The following is a 15,333-nucleotide window of genomic DNA, read 5'->3' as shown; positions in this document are numbered from 1 at the left end:
AAACAAACTGAGAAAACAAAGCTTTTCCCCTCCAAGTTAAGAATTTGAGAAGGCAAGATCTAGAATCAAACAAATCAAGGAAGGTCCAAAAATGGTACAGACCTCAAAAAGCCTAAGGGGCTTGGCACTCAGCTCCACCTCCGTGCAACCCCGCCCACTTGGACGGCTCCACCTTTCCTCCGACACTGGGACCACGCCCCGCTCTACGAGGTCCCGCCCCCCGCACCTGATCTTCGCTCCCATTGGGTAAAACTGAATGCGGTGTACACCCCCGACACACGAACATCTGACGGGGGCGTCTCTGCGCCTGCGCAGTCGCACCGCCGGGCGTCTGGGAACTGGGGGCTGGGGGAAGGGAGGCGGAGGTCAGGCCGAATCTTCCTCCGTAATAAGCAACGCGGCCCGCGGTCCTGGCTCGGCGGATCCAGTCGGGTCGGGCCTGGGCGCCGGAGCTGCCGTGGCTCCCGCCGCGGCGGGTGCGATGGGGGCCGTGCCGGAGCCCACCGCTCTCGCCGGGGGAGGCCGAGGCAGCCGGCGGTTCTAGTCCATGCGGCGGCGGCGGCAGCGGCGGCGGCCCGGGCTCTCCATGAGCGAGCGGCGGCGGCGGCGGGTGCGGCGGCACCGGCGGTTTTCGGTCCCCGAGGAGGTACGAGGACTCGGCTTCCTGCGGACGGAGGCTGTCGCGGGTGGAAGCGCCGTCCGCGGCGCAGGCCTCCAGCCCGCTGCCGGCCGCCCCGGGCCGCGGACCCTGGCGCCCAGCCTTTCCCGGCGGCTTCTGTCCGGGGACCCGCCCGCATTGCGGAGCCGGTGCCCGGCGCCGGGCCTCCAGGGGCGGCGGGCGGGCGGGCGGGCGGGGGCCGGGGCGGGGTGGGCGCGGCCGGGCCGAGCTGGGGCCCCGCGCTCCCCTCCCGAGCCCGCGGCGGGGCGCGCGGCTGTTTTCACATTGTTTCAGAGCGCGGCTTCCAGGCGGGACCTGCAGGACTCCGAGCTTTTAGGGAGTCCGGCCTTCAGTACCTTAGGGAAATGGTCTGGTTGCCACACCAGTGTGGAGTACAGATTGTCACTCTTGGAAATGACCGCAAAAAAAAAAAAAAAAAAAAAAAGGCGGTGCTGTGCCAAGGCAATACCGTAAGAGAAATGACCGCAAAAAAAAAAAAAAAAAAAAAAAGGCGGTGCTGTGCCAAGGCAATACCGTAAGAGATCTGAGCAGTTCAGCAGGTTTGTTCAAACTGGAGGGCCTGTTGAGGCAGGAAATTAAAGACAGCAGGATAACTCCTCCAGGGTTTCTAGCACAATGCCTAAGGAACAATCTTAGGTGTGGCGAAAACAAGTCAGGGCTTTGCCGGCGTTTCTTCATCTTTTTAAGTAATTTTTAGTTCTTTGGGACACATCACCACAATAGTGTTGATACTAGAGTAAGTGCCGTCTTGTTCCTCCAGTCTTCTCTACCCCCTCTTTTTTTTTCCCCTGAAAAAGGCTAAAGAAGTTTCATTGTGTGTGTGTGTGTGTGTGTGTGTGTGTGTGTGTGTGTATAAAATTGTAGTGTAATTCTCTTAAGTATAAATGTTGCTTTGTAGAGCTGTAGTTACTCTTCATTTGGTCATGCCCAAAAGACAATTTGGAAAATAGTACTAGAGATTTACCATTCCTTTTCAGTGTGATATGTAGGAGTGTGAACTCAAGCTGTTGATCCTATAACTTTGCTACAAAGTTCTTTAAAATTCAACAGAAATAAATCAAACCATGAAAAAATTTATTTTCATTTTTAAAGTATTTGAATGCCTTATGATTTTTTTTCAAATCTGTTCTGGATATGTTAGTTCTTAAGAAGAAGAAACTGAGTTTGTGTTTTCCTAGGTTCCAGGTTTACCACACCCTCTTATTTCTAATTGGTTGACTAGAGCCAACCTGTTACTGACTATATATAAACATCTACATTTCAGACTAAATATAGTATTGAATACTTCAGAGTGGAGGATATCTTTTTTCAAGCCAAAAATACTGTGTGTTTATATATCATAACTGAAAATTTTAGTCTAATACTGTTGTAAAATCAACTTCAGCTAAATTTTTCGCACAAATAAGATATATAGGTCCAAACTATTGAGTGTTGGATTCATGTTATGCTTGGGAGGGTGTGGCACTTGAAAAAATGGTCAAAATAAGACACTGACCGCAGTCACTCGCTTCTCTTTTCCTATTCCTCAAATGATTCCTTTTTTCATGAAAAATATACTTTTCCATGAAAGTAATATATTAGAAAGTACTATGATGTTTTTAGTTGACATTTTTATCCCAAATAAAGCAGTTTTATATTGTTTTATTAAGACATTGTTCTTTAATTTTTAAAAAAATTTTGTCCTGCATACCATACATATGACATGACCATTTTTGTTAGAATAGTCAGTGACTTTAAAAACAGAATACTTAGAGCTACCCTCAAAGTTGGGGGAAGGATATGTACCAATTCAGAGAGGACACCTCATTTCATTCCCAAATTGTGCAGAGAAGGGAATCAGGATACTTACCAAGTTCTGAATCAAATCTTCACAGCATGAAAAAAAAAAAAAGGAGGGGGGGGTCTTCACAGCATGGCCTCAAATTGTAAGGATATATAGCATGTCCTAGATTGTAAATAAAAATCCCAAAGTACATACAAATAATATTTGTATTAGCTGTGCTACTATTCAATTCAGTTCTCACAATTACTCTTCCTGTTATCTTTCATAGCTAATTGGTCATCATTCTGTAGCCCAAATAAGGGTTCCATTACAGCTCATTTTATAAGTAAAATCACACATATTAAGAAAATGAAGCACAGCTTGTATTTTGGAAGGTGAAAGAAGTTTACATTAGGAATACACAAAACCAAATTTAGATTGTATCATTAAATAGTTTTACCTTCATTTAAAATTTATTACAGGGTTTTCCTATATCATCGGAAAAAATCTGTGGTATAATATAAAGCCTCTCAAAAAAAAAAAAGATTGCAATTTCTTTTCCCCCCCCATCTTTATTGTTGAGAGTATTGCAGATGTTCTCTCCCCCCCCCCCCCCCGATTTTTCCCCCATTGCCCCCCTCTGCCCGGTTTCCACCCACCCTAGGCCTTCACCACTCTATTGTCTGTGTCCATGGGCAATGCATACATGCATATAATAAATTCTTTGATTAGTCTCTTCCTGCCCACTCCCCCAGACTCCTTACCTCTAAGATTACCTCTGAGATTTGCCAGTCTGTTCCATATTTTCATGCCTTTGGCTTTATTTTATTCCTCAGTTCATTAGATTCCACATATAAGTGAGATTATGTAATATCTTTCTGACTGGCCTATTTCACTTAGACTAATAGTCTCCAGGTCCTTCCATGTTGTCTCAAAGGGTAAGAGATCCTTTTTTATCCACTTACCTACTGTTGGGCACTTAGGCTGTTTCCACATATTAGCTATTATAAATTATGCTGCTATGAACCATAGGGGTGCATATATTCTTTTTTGGGATTCTTAGAATATATTTCTAGAAGTTGAGTTTTCCTATATCACAGATAAAAATCTTCAGTATAATTAATATAAAACCCTATCAAATAGTATTCAGTACCTCATAAAAAAGATTACAGCTTCTTAAGTGGTCTTTTCAAAGAATATGTATATTGCTCCCAAAATGACATAGCTAGAATTGTCTTAAGGTATTTTTGTTGCATTGAGAGGCCCATCTAACCAAATTAAATTTAAATCTTTAGATAGCTTTATTTTCATTTAAACATATATCTAATCATATATATGTTCTTTTAATTTTTAAAATGCAGGATGAAGACACTGTTTGAAGAGATCAAAGCATCAATTAAAAATAACTATAATCAAGATCGCTCATTTTGGAGGCCTGTTCTTCCTTGGGGAGGTGTTTTTACTATCAAAGCTGGCCGCAAAGCAGTATCCTGTACACCACTCTATGTTGAAATAAGACTGAAGAATACCTGCACCATAGATGGTTTCTTGATGTTATTATATGTCATTCTTCATGAAAATGAAAATTTTCCCAGGGAACTCTCTCTTCATTTAGGTAGAGAGTTTGTAGACTGTTTTCTTTATTTAATGGACACCTACAGTTTTACAACTGTGAAGCTACTTTGGATTTGGGACAAGATGGAAAAACAGCAATATAAATCTGAAGTTCATAAAGCTTCATTAATAATTGATTTGTTTGGAAATGAACATGATAATTTTACAAAAAATCTCGAAAATCTCATGTCTACCATACAAGAGAGTTACTGTTCCAATTGGCGATGCCCAATTCGAGTGCAGGAAGATCAGCAGCGTACAATTAATATAAAGTAAGTTCCTCTAAAAGTCTTTTATCTGCTCTACAGTTTGTTTTTGTCACTTTTTTAAAAAATTGATTTTATTTTGTTGTTAATCCTCACTTGAGGATAATTTTTCCATTGATCTTTCAGAGAGAGGGGAAGAGAGAGAGGAAGACAGAGAAACATCGATGTGAGAGAAACACATCAATTGGTTGCTTCCCGCCTAGGACCCAGGCCGGGGAGGAGCCTGCAACCAAAGTTCATGCCCTTGACCAGAATCAAACTTGGGACCCTTTGGTGTTATTATATGTCATTATAAAGAGCAGGCCACTGAGCCAAACCTACCAAGGATATTTTGTCACTTTTAGAAACAGTATACAACTTTTTTAATGAAGTGCTATAAATGTAAATATATAGTCAAAGTACTTCTTAAAGTACAACACTGTAATTACACATAAATCAACCACACAAATTCAAGGTTTTTTAGTCCAATGACAGAAATATCCAAACATTTTAGAATTTACTTTAGAAAACCAACTGATAACCATTTTGCTTGCAAAGTAATGAATTATTCAGAGTGCAAAATATATTGCCCTTGCTCTGAATTACTAATGTGATTTTATAGATAATAAATTTCTGCATCACAAATGTAACCTCTTGAAGAACACTATCCAATATATGTTTCCAAGATAATGTTTCACTTTTAAATAGATCTGTGCTGAGTGGGCTAGTTCTACATGAATAGGAGGATTGAGCCATGGCCAGTGTGGCTCGGTTGGTTGGTGGCAGATTGATTCCAGGTCAGGGCATATATCCAGGTTGTGGGTCCAATTCCCCATGGGTTCACATATAAGAGCAACTGATCTCTCTTCCTCAGTCCCTCTCTCCCTCCCTCCCTTTCTTCCTCTAAAATCAATTAAAAAAAAAAAAAAAGATTGAACATATTCAATGTACTTTGAATAATTATAGACAGAAATCACAAACTTGGAACCTTAACACCTGGAGATGTGGCTGTAAGGAGCATTTTCACTGATTAGGAAAGGTGCTGGTAGCCTATTTTTGGCTTTCAGAACGAAGGCAGACTGCCAGGCTAGTAAATGACAGGGAGGAAGGACAAACTGGCAAGCCCTAGTAGAGTGTTAGGAAACATTAACACCCCCAAGGGGCATGAGCTGGAACAGGGATAATTGTCAGTGGGAAAAAACATGACCGAAAAACAAACCCAAACACATTGTTGTCAGAAATTGTATTTGGCCCTAGGGTCCAGAAAAACAGCCTAATATATATCTCACATACAGTTCATATTTCTTTATTGCACATTTACTTTAATATTATACTAGAAGCCCGGTGCATAAAATTTGTGCACTTGAGGGGTGTCCCTCAGTCCATCCTGCACCCTCTACAACATGGGATCCTATGGGATCAGGCCTAAATCGGCAGACATCCCTCTCACAATCCTCGACTGCTGGCTCATAACCACCCTTCTGCCTGCCTGCCTGATCACCCCCAACTACCCTCCCCTGATGGCCCAATGGCCCCAAATGCCTTCCCCTGCTGGCCCAATCACTCCTAACTGCTCTCCCCTGCCAGCCTGATTGCCCACAATTGTCTTCCCCTGTTGGCCTGATTGCCCACAACTGTTCTCCCCTGCCTGCCATCTTGTGGCCATCCTGTGATGATGGGGGGGCAGCCATCTTGTAGTGGTCTAAGGGCCACCTAGGCTTTTATTAGTATAGATCATGGAGCACTGAAGATACTTTATTCTTTTTAGAGTCAATGTCTCTATTTTTCTGAAAAATGCTTTGTCCATTTTCCTGTATTGCTGATTGATATAAGGATGTTGATTTTCAAATCTATCTGGCAAGAAAGCTTTATTACTTTAAACCACATTTTAAAGCGTTTCAGGAATTTGTCTTTTTTTTAACTAATATTTTAATCTGCATATGTTTTGGAACTATAATGAAATATTTACAATAGCATATTAATGCTAATATTTTGTGTTTCTCAATAAAATATTTTTATCATACTCTACTTTTTCAAGCTTTTGCCCATTTTATTTAATCCTATATTTAAAACAACTTTTGAAATATGTAGGAAAAAATTTTTTAACAAATCAGGTAAGTGAAGCCAACAGTGGCTGCAATTTAGGCTGGCAATTTTAGTAACAAATCAGCTGCTTTCCTGATTCTGGGTCCTAATTTCTCTCTTCTGTTGAATCCTCTGGAAATTTTTTAAAAAATATATTTTATTGATTTTTTACAGAGAGGAAGGGAGAGAGATAGAGAGTGAGAAACATCCATGAGAGAGAATCATCAGCCAGCTGCCTCCTGTGGGGAGCGCCCGCAACCAAGGTACATGCCCTTGACCGAAATCAAACCCAGGACCCTTCAGTCTGCAGGCTGACGCTCCATCCACTGCACCAAACCTTTCTCGGCTGGAAATTTTTTTTAAAGTAACAACAACTGCATATTTCAGCATTAGTTTACAGAAAGATTTAATATTTCTTGGCAAGCTTCATGCATTGAAATTTATTAAATTTAACTGGTTTCTCTACTATTTACAAGTACAAAGATGAATAACAGAGGTTATTCTTTTATTGGGTTTGCTAATAATGAATTGACCTCTAAATTTTGTAACCCTAATAATGTATTTGCCTGTAAAATGTTGAAGCAGTTCTTACATGCATTTTGCAATTTTTGTAGTCCTCCCCAAGAAATTCCACATGGAAACTTGATACGACTGGCTGTGGATGAGTTATTCTGTTCTAGGATTGAACTGTGTGAAGAGCAGGGGTGAGTAAATGATAGACATTTAAGATGAAAGTATTCTGTGTTTTTTATAAAGAAACCTGGACTGATATTTTTTTATGTTAATACTATATGAAATAGTTACTCATAAGTATTTAGGAAGTCTAACATTTTTAAAATCTTAACACCTTCAAGTTTCCTATACTTATTCTGCATTGTCATTACCAAGTAAAATATAATACTACTAGAGGCCCAGCGTACAAAATCATGCACGGGTAGGGTCCCTAGGCCTAGCCTGCGATCAGGGCCATGCCCGCTGCCACCCACCCCGGTTCCCCGTTTACGATCCAGTGATTGGAGTCTGCAGCCTGGGGGGAAAGACCAGGAAGTCTGCCTTCTACCTGCTTGCCAATCTCCAGTAATGCCCTGCCACCACCCACCCCAGTTCCCGTGGTTTCCTATTGCCATGATCAGAGCCTGTGGGCGGGACCAAGAGGTCAGCCTTTCCTCCCACTCACCAATCCCCGGTCCTGCCCCACTGCCAACACTCACCTGTGGTTCCCCATTCACCATCCGGCGATCAGAGCCTGTGGGATGGGGGGAGGACCAAGAGGTGGTCAGTGCACCTCATGGCAACTGTCAATTGGTCATTGCGCCATTATGATCACTGGCCTTTTGTTATATAGGATAGTTAATTGATGAATACAAAGCAAATGCCTTTTCTTTTTTTCCCCACTGCTGAGTAGGTACAATAAAACCTTGCTTAACCGGAACCCAGATAGTCGGCACCCTCAATTAACTGGATTTTTTCTGCACTCCTCATTTAGGAGAAAGGTAAATTGTAACCACAAAATTTAACACAATAAAATGTTTAAATAATAGAAATCCAAAGGGGCAAAAAGAATATATTCATCCCAACCTCTTTATTTCTATATCTACATTATTGTACAATGAGAATAAATATTGAGAATTACGATCTTACAGCTAATTAATCACTGAAGAAGGAAAGAATAAAATATTTTCAGTTAATTGTACTTAAGTTCAGAGAGTGAACTCATGCATTTTAGCAACCAATACTACAGCAAAATGGTTTTCCTGTTAATTTAGTTTAGTCAGTGATGTTTGTTAACCAAAATATTATACCCTGAACATTCCGGTTAATCGAGATTTTACTGTATAACTGTATTTGTTGGATTCTAATCCATATGCTTAATACCTGGTGTTGCTAAGAAAACAGAATTTGCTTCATTCAATAGCAAAAGGAAGCAATTCGAGAATTATATGCAGTCTAAAGAGGCCTGTAATCCTATTTTCCCATCTCTGTCATTATTTCCCTTTGAAACCATCTTAAAGAAAAATGTATCTAAAAATCAAAGCTACTCACTTTTATTAGCCTAGATAAAGCAGCTAGCTTTTCCTTGAATTTTAAAAGTATCAGAACTTGTGAACCTTTGGAAATAGATATACAAAGATGTGCAAAAGTAAATTTACAGTTTGAATGCAAATTAACCCTCTCAGGGGACATCGGAATTCTAGCATATCACTCGGATGTCCCCTCTCAGGGGACATTGCAGTTTATTAGTGATTACGGGGAATTGAGTTATTTCAACTCACGTTTCCGCCGCAAAGTAGCGTCGAGTAGCTGGTAGCCAATGTCCAGAATGGTTCGGAGTGCAAAGGGTTAATAATATAATCCTATCTAATAAAAAGGGAATATGCTAATTGACCTTCATACCATCACAAAGTTGGCAGCACCCACAGCCTATAAGGAGGGAATATGCTTATTGACTGTCTCACCCTCAAAGATAGCAGCACCCACAGCCACAAGATGGCGGTGCCCAGTCTTCTCAGCCCCCCAGCTGCCCAGGGCTCAGGCAAACCTCGGATGGTGGCTGCCCAGCCGACGCCCGAGGTGCAGGCAAGCCTAAGATGTCCAGTCTGAGGTGCAGGCAAGCCTCATGTGACAGCTGCCCAGCCGCCCAAGGCTGGCCCGAGGTGCAGGCAAGCCTCAGATATTGACTGCCCAGCCATCCAGGGCCACCCAAGGCTCAGGTAACCAGGGCAGCCAAGGCTTGCGCTGCTGGCAGTGGCAGCAGCAGAGGTATGATGGGTTGTTGCCTTCCCCTGATCACCGCACCCCAGAGGGCTCCCGGACTGTGAGAGGGGTAGGCAGGGCTGAGGGACGCCCCCCCTCCAGTGCATGAATTTTCATGCACCAGGTCTTTAATCTGTATACTAAAAGCCTAAGCAGCCATTACAGTAGAATGACCAGAATGACTGGTCACTATAATGCACACTGACCGCCAGGGGGCAGATAACACAGGAGCTGCCCCCTGGTGGTCAGTGCCCTCAGCCAGAAGCTGGGCTCATGGCTGGTGAGCACGGTGGCAGTGGCAGGAGCCTCTCCTGCCTCCACGGCAGTGGTAAGGAGCAGTAAGCAGGCAGGTGGTAAGGAGTGAGGGCTCCCGGACTATGAGAGGGCACAGACCGAGCTGAGGGGACCCTACCCCCTCAGTGCATGAATTTCGTGCACCAGAGCTCTAGCACTAAATAATAATAGAAGAATAAACTGTTTCGTGTACTTACAAAAGTAAATCTACTTTTGCCCACCTTGTATAAGCTATTAATATGGCTACATTATTATTACCCATTCCAAAATAGGTATTTATGCTTATTATGACATGAAGTAATAAAGACAACCCAAAAGTGATAAAAGGCAGCTTTATTCCAAGTTTAATAAAGTTCATGCCTACTTTCAATTTTAGGTGTGGTGGCTTAAGAGAATTCTCCCAACGAGTTTTCTGCCATGGGGCACCTCCTTTTGTTGTCTTAAATATGCAGCATTGGAAATCTGAAGATCTGGCATATGTACCCTATTATTTGGATTTATCTGATCACAAGTAAGTGGTTTTTTTTGTTTGTTTTATAAAATTAGTGAAAAATAAATTTATTTTATGTTTTTCTGCTATTCTGGTATGACTTTTTGTAACCCGAAAGGAAATATTATTTAAATTTGTGTATACTGAATAGGATCAGCATCTACTACAGGAACTTAGTTGCTGACAGGGTGCATATTGGTGAGGTGCTTGAATTATGGAATAGAAAGAATTGGATTCAAACCCAGCCCCGCCATTTATAAGCTATGTGACCATGGACCAGAAAGGTCACATAGCTTATAAAAACAGTTTACTTGTCAGATTTCTTATCTATAAAGCAGAGATGACAACATCTATCTGGGGTGCCTTACTGTGAGGATTTAATTTACATAGCACGTGAAAATTTATGGGATAGTATCTATACACTGAGTGGCCAGATTATTTTGATCTCTGAACACATAAAAATCTGGCCACTCGATGTATAAATATTTATATTAGAAGCCTGGTAAATGAACTCATGCATGGGTGGGGTCCGTTCAGCCTGGCCACGGGGAGGGGACATGGGCGGTTGGCCTGCATGCTGGTCGAACTCTTGGTCAAGGGGACAATTTGCATATTAGCCTTTTACTATATAGGATGTACACTGAGTGGCCAGATTATTATTCATTCAGAGATCATAATAATCTGGCCACTCAGTGTATTCAGTAAACTAAATTCTGATTATTACTGGTATTTCAAGTCAAAGTAGTGTATAGTACGAAGTCATCATTTAAAAATAAAAGGTTACTGGCTCTAGCCGGGTACCTCAGTTGGTTGGAGCATTGTTTAAATGCTCCAAGTTTGCAGGATTCAATACCCAATCAAGGCAACTTTAAAAATTTTTTAAATAAAATGTTACTATCATTATTATAGATAAAAATAACTGCATACATTGCCCTAACTGGTTTGGCCCAGTGAATAGACCATCAGCCTGTGTACTGAAAGGTCCCAGGTTTGATTCTGGTCAAGGGCATGTACCTTAGTTGCGGGCACATCCCCGGTAGGGGTGTGCAGAAGGCAGCTGCTCCATGTTTCTCTCTCATCAACGTTTCTAGCTCTCTGTCCCTCTCCCTTCCTCTTTATAAAAAAAAAATCAATAAAATATATTTAAAAATAATAAAATAAGTTTAAAAAATAAAAAAATACAAAATAACTGCATGCAAATTGGGACATACAGGGTTCCTTTAACTTTTTTCTTTAAAAGTTTTTTGTGTGTTTTCTTTTACTTAATAGAACCATATAGGTTATGAATTAAGATTTTTTTTTAATTCTTAAATTACATCAATGTTTTAAATTCCTAAATGTTTTATTCCAAATTTCCTATTATAGTACATTAGTTTTATAGATGGATATCTCAATTTTTTTTTTTTTTTTAGTTAAGAATTTAAGGAATGTTTCTCTTAAGAACAAAGTATTTCAACTTTCTGCTACACTTTGTCATTGAATTTACAGGTATTTGTTGGAAGGTGCCACATTATTTAACAAAGAGGAACATCATTATTCTGCAGCTTTCCAAATTGATGGACATTGGATGCATTATGATGGCCTCAGAAATGTGAATTTAATTTTGTTAAATAAACCCCCAGAGTTTCTCCTCTTGTCATCATTGGTTTATATTCGAGCAGCAGAGAAATAAATATAGACTGATGCTAAATTTAATTGTTTTCCCTCATGCCCATTGCTCCCTAAGATGAAGGGCTTTTATTTTGTATGTACTTGGTATCCAAGAAAAATAGTTCAACTATATTAGTTTCAGAGGTGTATTTTCCAGTGTATAGCCCCAGGTAAATATTTTATATGGAGAATCTATGCAAAAATGTTTGTATTTCTTTTTTCTATATCATGGGTTATTTTTATACAAGCATATTTTATGTTGAGAGAAAATATCTTTGTATTTTTTATTTATATTTACCTCAAAGGTTTTTTTACAATTCTGTCTGTGAATCTAAGAAAATACTTTGTCATTGAATTATCAAAGTTTTTGTTTATATTCAACTAAAACCTGGGTACACGTCACTGTTTAAGTTTTTATAAATTTCACAGTACAAGATACATCTGACTTTATTTCTTTGCCCTACCTCATTATAAGCCAAAGTGCACTATTGGATTAGTATGTATTTGAATGTACAAGTTATAGATGGCTTAGTCTATTATACCTGTTGTTTTGCCTAATTTTTAAAAATTTTGGTGAGAATGATTTTTCTGGGCTGGAATAATTTCCTTACAATGGCAAATTCCTTTAACCACTTGCTAAAGTATTATAAACCTGCCAGTGGATTTTAAACGTTAACTAAGTTCCTGAGAGTAATTGGAGTTACTTTTCAAAATAAATTATATAACTAATCTAAACATTTATTTCATAATTAAATGTAATGGAAATTCTCCAGTAGAAATGTATTTTGCAGATAAGACAACCATAAAAAAAATTAGGCAACTGGATGTTTACTAATGTTGGATTGACAGTAGAAATGTACTTTAAATATATACTTAGGGGAAAAAATGGGTGCTTGGGAATATTTCTTTTTCTAGTAAGTCATATTGGCACAGGAAAAAAAAAACAAATTTTTGTAGTAATATCCGCTAGCTCCCTTATAAATAGTAAATTGGTAAGATCAGGCTTTGATTTGCAATAGAAATAACTAGAATTGTATAGATAACAGAATATTGTGTTTCTCTTCAAAGACCCTAAGATCTCTCCCTCTTTTGTGATGTAAAGGAAAAAAATAAGTAATTTTCTTAAGAAAAATTACTTTTTGAAATTAATAATTTTTTTGTGTTTACATTTCATTTCTACCTTAGGCTTTGGGTTAAGATTGAGCGCAACATATTGGAGATTTCTATATGATAACCCAGGTCACTGCCATATACCAAATTGCTAAGTTTTAATTTAGTAAATTAAGTCTTAAATTGGCATAGTGCCATGTAGAGAATTTGCCGAAGAATGGATAAATGTGAGTGAAACTTTGCTGAGAATGCCTCATTTTGAGCAAATACTATGAAAATTCCTTTTTTACATAAGATTAAAAATACTGATTTATTTTACAAAAAAACTTCACCCCAGAGTTTGTTTAAATAGTTCCCCATGTGTATTTAAATAGAATTTGATTTGCAGTAAACTTTTCTGGAGACAGCTTATTGCATGAATCAAAGTATACTGAAACACAAATTCTAGCATATTCATAAATGGAATCATTAACAAAATTATTCCTACTGTAGATTTATTTTTTTAGGAATTGCACTTTATTTGGAATGATGTTAGTTTATCACAAAACAGTGACTTACCTACCTCACAGGGTTGTTGTGAGGAATTAGATATTTGTTAAAAACTTGACTACCCTGAACATGCTAATAAACATATTTTTTCTACCTCTTTCATGTACAGGAAAGTCTCCCAGATTCTTACTAATGAACTTTTCAGACAAGATGGGGCGCATTCAGGGTGGTATGGCCGTAGACTAATGAACTTTTCAGAACTTTTATTATTTAAACAGTAGCTCCTTGAGTAATGGATTTAATGTATAATGGAATTTAAGTATATCTTCTGGGCCCCAGATGGCTGGGTTTTTCAGATAATAGGTAGTTTATTTTTATGGTTGATTGATTGGTAGAAATAAAAAATTACTCCCTGCTGATCAAATAGTAGAAAAGGGGTGAAAAAGAATAAATTAGATTATTGGCAGATGTTAAGGTGAGGGCATGGAACATTCTTTATAACCTTAAACACCCTTAGAGAAATTGGGGAGAGGAGGCAAAGATCTGAGGGAATAATCAGAATATATTTTTAATCAAAATGCCACAAATCGTATACCTATGGGGAAGGCAAAAATGGTTTTTAAACCCTGGCCTCAAAGAGGTATAAAGAATAAATACAGCAAACTTAAGGAGGAATTTCCAATTTCTCTTCATAAAAAGAAACCTTTTCCCTCCCAATTTAACAGATGATCTTACTTAGATGTATTCTTCAAGGTGACTTTTAATTACTAATTATTAGACTTTATTTAATATCTGAGGCCTTCTCACTCCATCTGATCCTATCAAAGAGGAAAAAGAAACTAAAGATAACTGATTACAGGCAAGCTTTGCATGCTTGCTACGGTAAATTCTATATCTATTACATTCTCAGATCTTGAGCAGCAAACAACTAAGCTATATAAGCCAGATAACTACTATGACATAAAAAGCTGTACTTGTTAAGCATATCAACAGTTTAGTTTTATAATTAAATGAATTTATGACAATTGTTTGAAAATAATTGCAGTACTCTATACGAAGAAATAATAAGCAGTTTGCATAAAAATGACTGCAACAAGTATTAAACTATAGCCAAAGCAAGCATGTATACTCAGAGAGGCAAAAGTAGGTTTACAGTTGTTTGTATGGGAAATAATACAAGAATAAATTCTGTCTTGCCTACTCACAACTATAAACCTACTTTTGCCTCACCCTGTATTCTCATCATCCTTTGTTAGTTCTCCAACATTTAAAATCAGCATCAAGTGTTTCTGCATTAAAAGCTAAACTCACAAAGCTTTTGACGTGCATCTTAATGATGCCCTACTAACAGGTTCCAACCCACCTAGTGACCCAGGTTCACTAGGGTCACCTGGACAGCCTTTAACTTCCAATTTAAATTTGATTCCAGGGAAAACAAACTTTTACTCTATCTCTGAGAAATTGAGAAAGAAGTTAGTAGGGAGTCTCTGTAGCAAAATAATTTCTTTATATGCTGATATCTACCTGAGGGGTATATTAGGTTATTTTCCCTCAATGAGCAATCAGTTCTATAGACCTCCATTCTTTCCTCAATGAGGTCTGCTAGAAGCTATCAAGAGGAATTATCTTGAAAATGAAAAAGTGAGCAGCTCTTTGGGGCCTTTAAAAGTGATGGACTGGAACAAGAGCTTGGGACCAAATGATCTGTGCAGTCAAGTTAGCTATGGTAGAATTAGAAATCTGTTCCGCCCAACCAGCGGCTGAGTGGCTCAGTGGTTGATTGTCAACCTATGAACCAGGAGGTCACAGTTCAATTCCTGGTCATGGCACATGCTAGGGTTGCAGGCTCCATCCCCAGTAGGGGGCGTGCAGGAGGCAGCCAATCAATGATTCTCATCATTGATGTTTCTATTTCCCTCTCCTTTCCTCTCTGAAAACAAATATATTTTTTTATAAAAAGAAAGAAATCCTGCCGGGACCGGTTTGGCTCAGTGGATAGAGCGTCGGCCTGCGGACTGAAAGGTCCCGGGTTCGATTCCGGTCAAGGGCATGTACCTTGGTTGCGGGCACATCCCCAGTAGGGGGTGTGCAAGAGGCAGCTGATCGATGACTCTCTCTCATCGGTGTTTCTGACTCTCTATCCCTCTCTCTTCCTATCTGT

General features: G+C 39.4%; 1 protein-coding gene and 1 long non-coding RNA gene across 4 annotated transcripts in view; both read left to right on the top strand.

Moving 5' to 3' along the window:
• LOC311623442 overlaps window positions 1–15,333 on the top strand; it is a 764,210-nt gene that overhangs the window by 724,007 nt on the left and 24,870 nt on the right. The gene's annotated exons all lie outside the window — the stretch shown is intronic.
• The window catches only part of DORIP1 (dopamine receptor interacting protein 1), a 42,090-nt gene continuing 27,275 nt past the window's right edge, over window positions 519–15,333 (top strand). The window contains exons 1-5 of one of the 3 annotated variants that reach the window (XR_014795141.1): window positions 519–646; window positions 3,803–4,327; window positions 7,000–7,089; window positions 7,791–7,878; window positions 9,810–9,944. Coding sequence is in view for 1 of the 3 variants with exons in the window: in XM_084885358.1 (XP_084741484.1) it covers window positions 3,804–4,327; window positions 7,000–7,089; window positions 9,810–9,944; window positions 11,412–11,595 (933 nt within the window). In the remaining 2 variants the exon portion in view is untranslated. Of the gene's footprint in view, window positions 647–3,802; window positions 4,328–6,999; window positions 7,090–7,790; window positions 7,879–9,809; window positions 9,945–11,411; window positions 13,337–15,333 lie in introns of those variants that run through there. The other 2 variants (XM_084885358.1, XR_014795140.1) reach the window with 2 other exon arrangements.

Source organism: Pipistrellus hanaki (genome assembly GCF_964339955.1).
Source record: "Pipistrellus hanaki genome assembly, chromosome: 1".
Taxonomy (NCBI): domain Eukaryota; kingdom Metazoa; phylum Chordata; class Mammalia; order Chiroptera; family Vespertilionidae; genus Pipistrellus; species Pipistrellus hanaki.
This window is presented reverse-complemented; position numbering and strand designations above follow the sequence as displayed.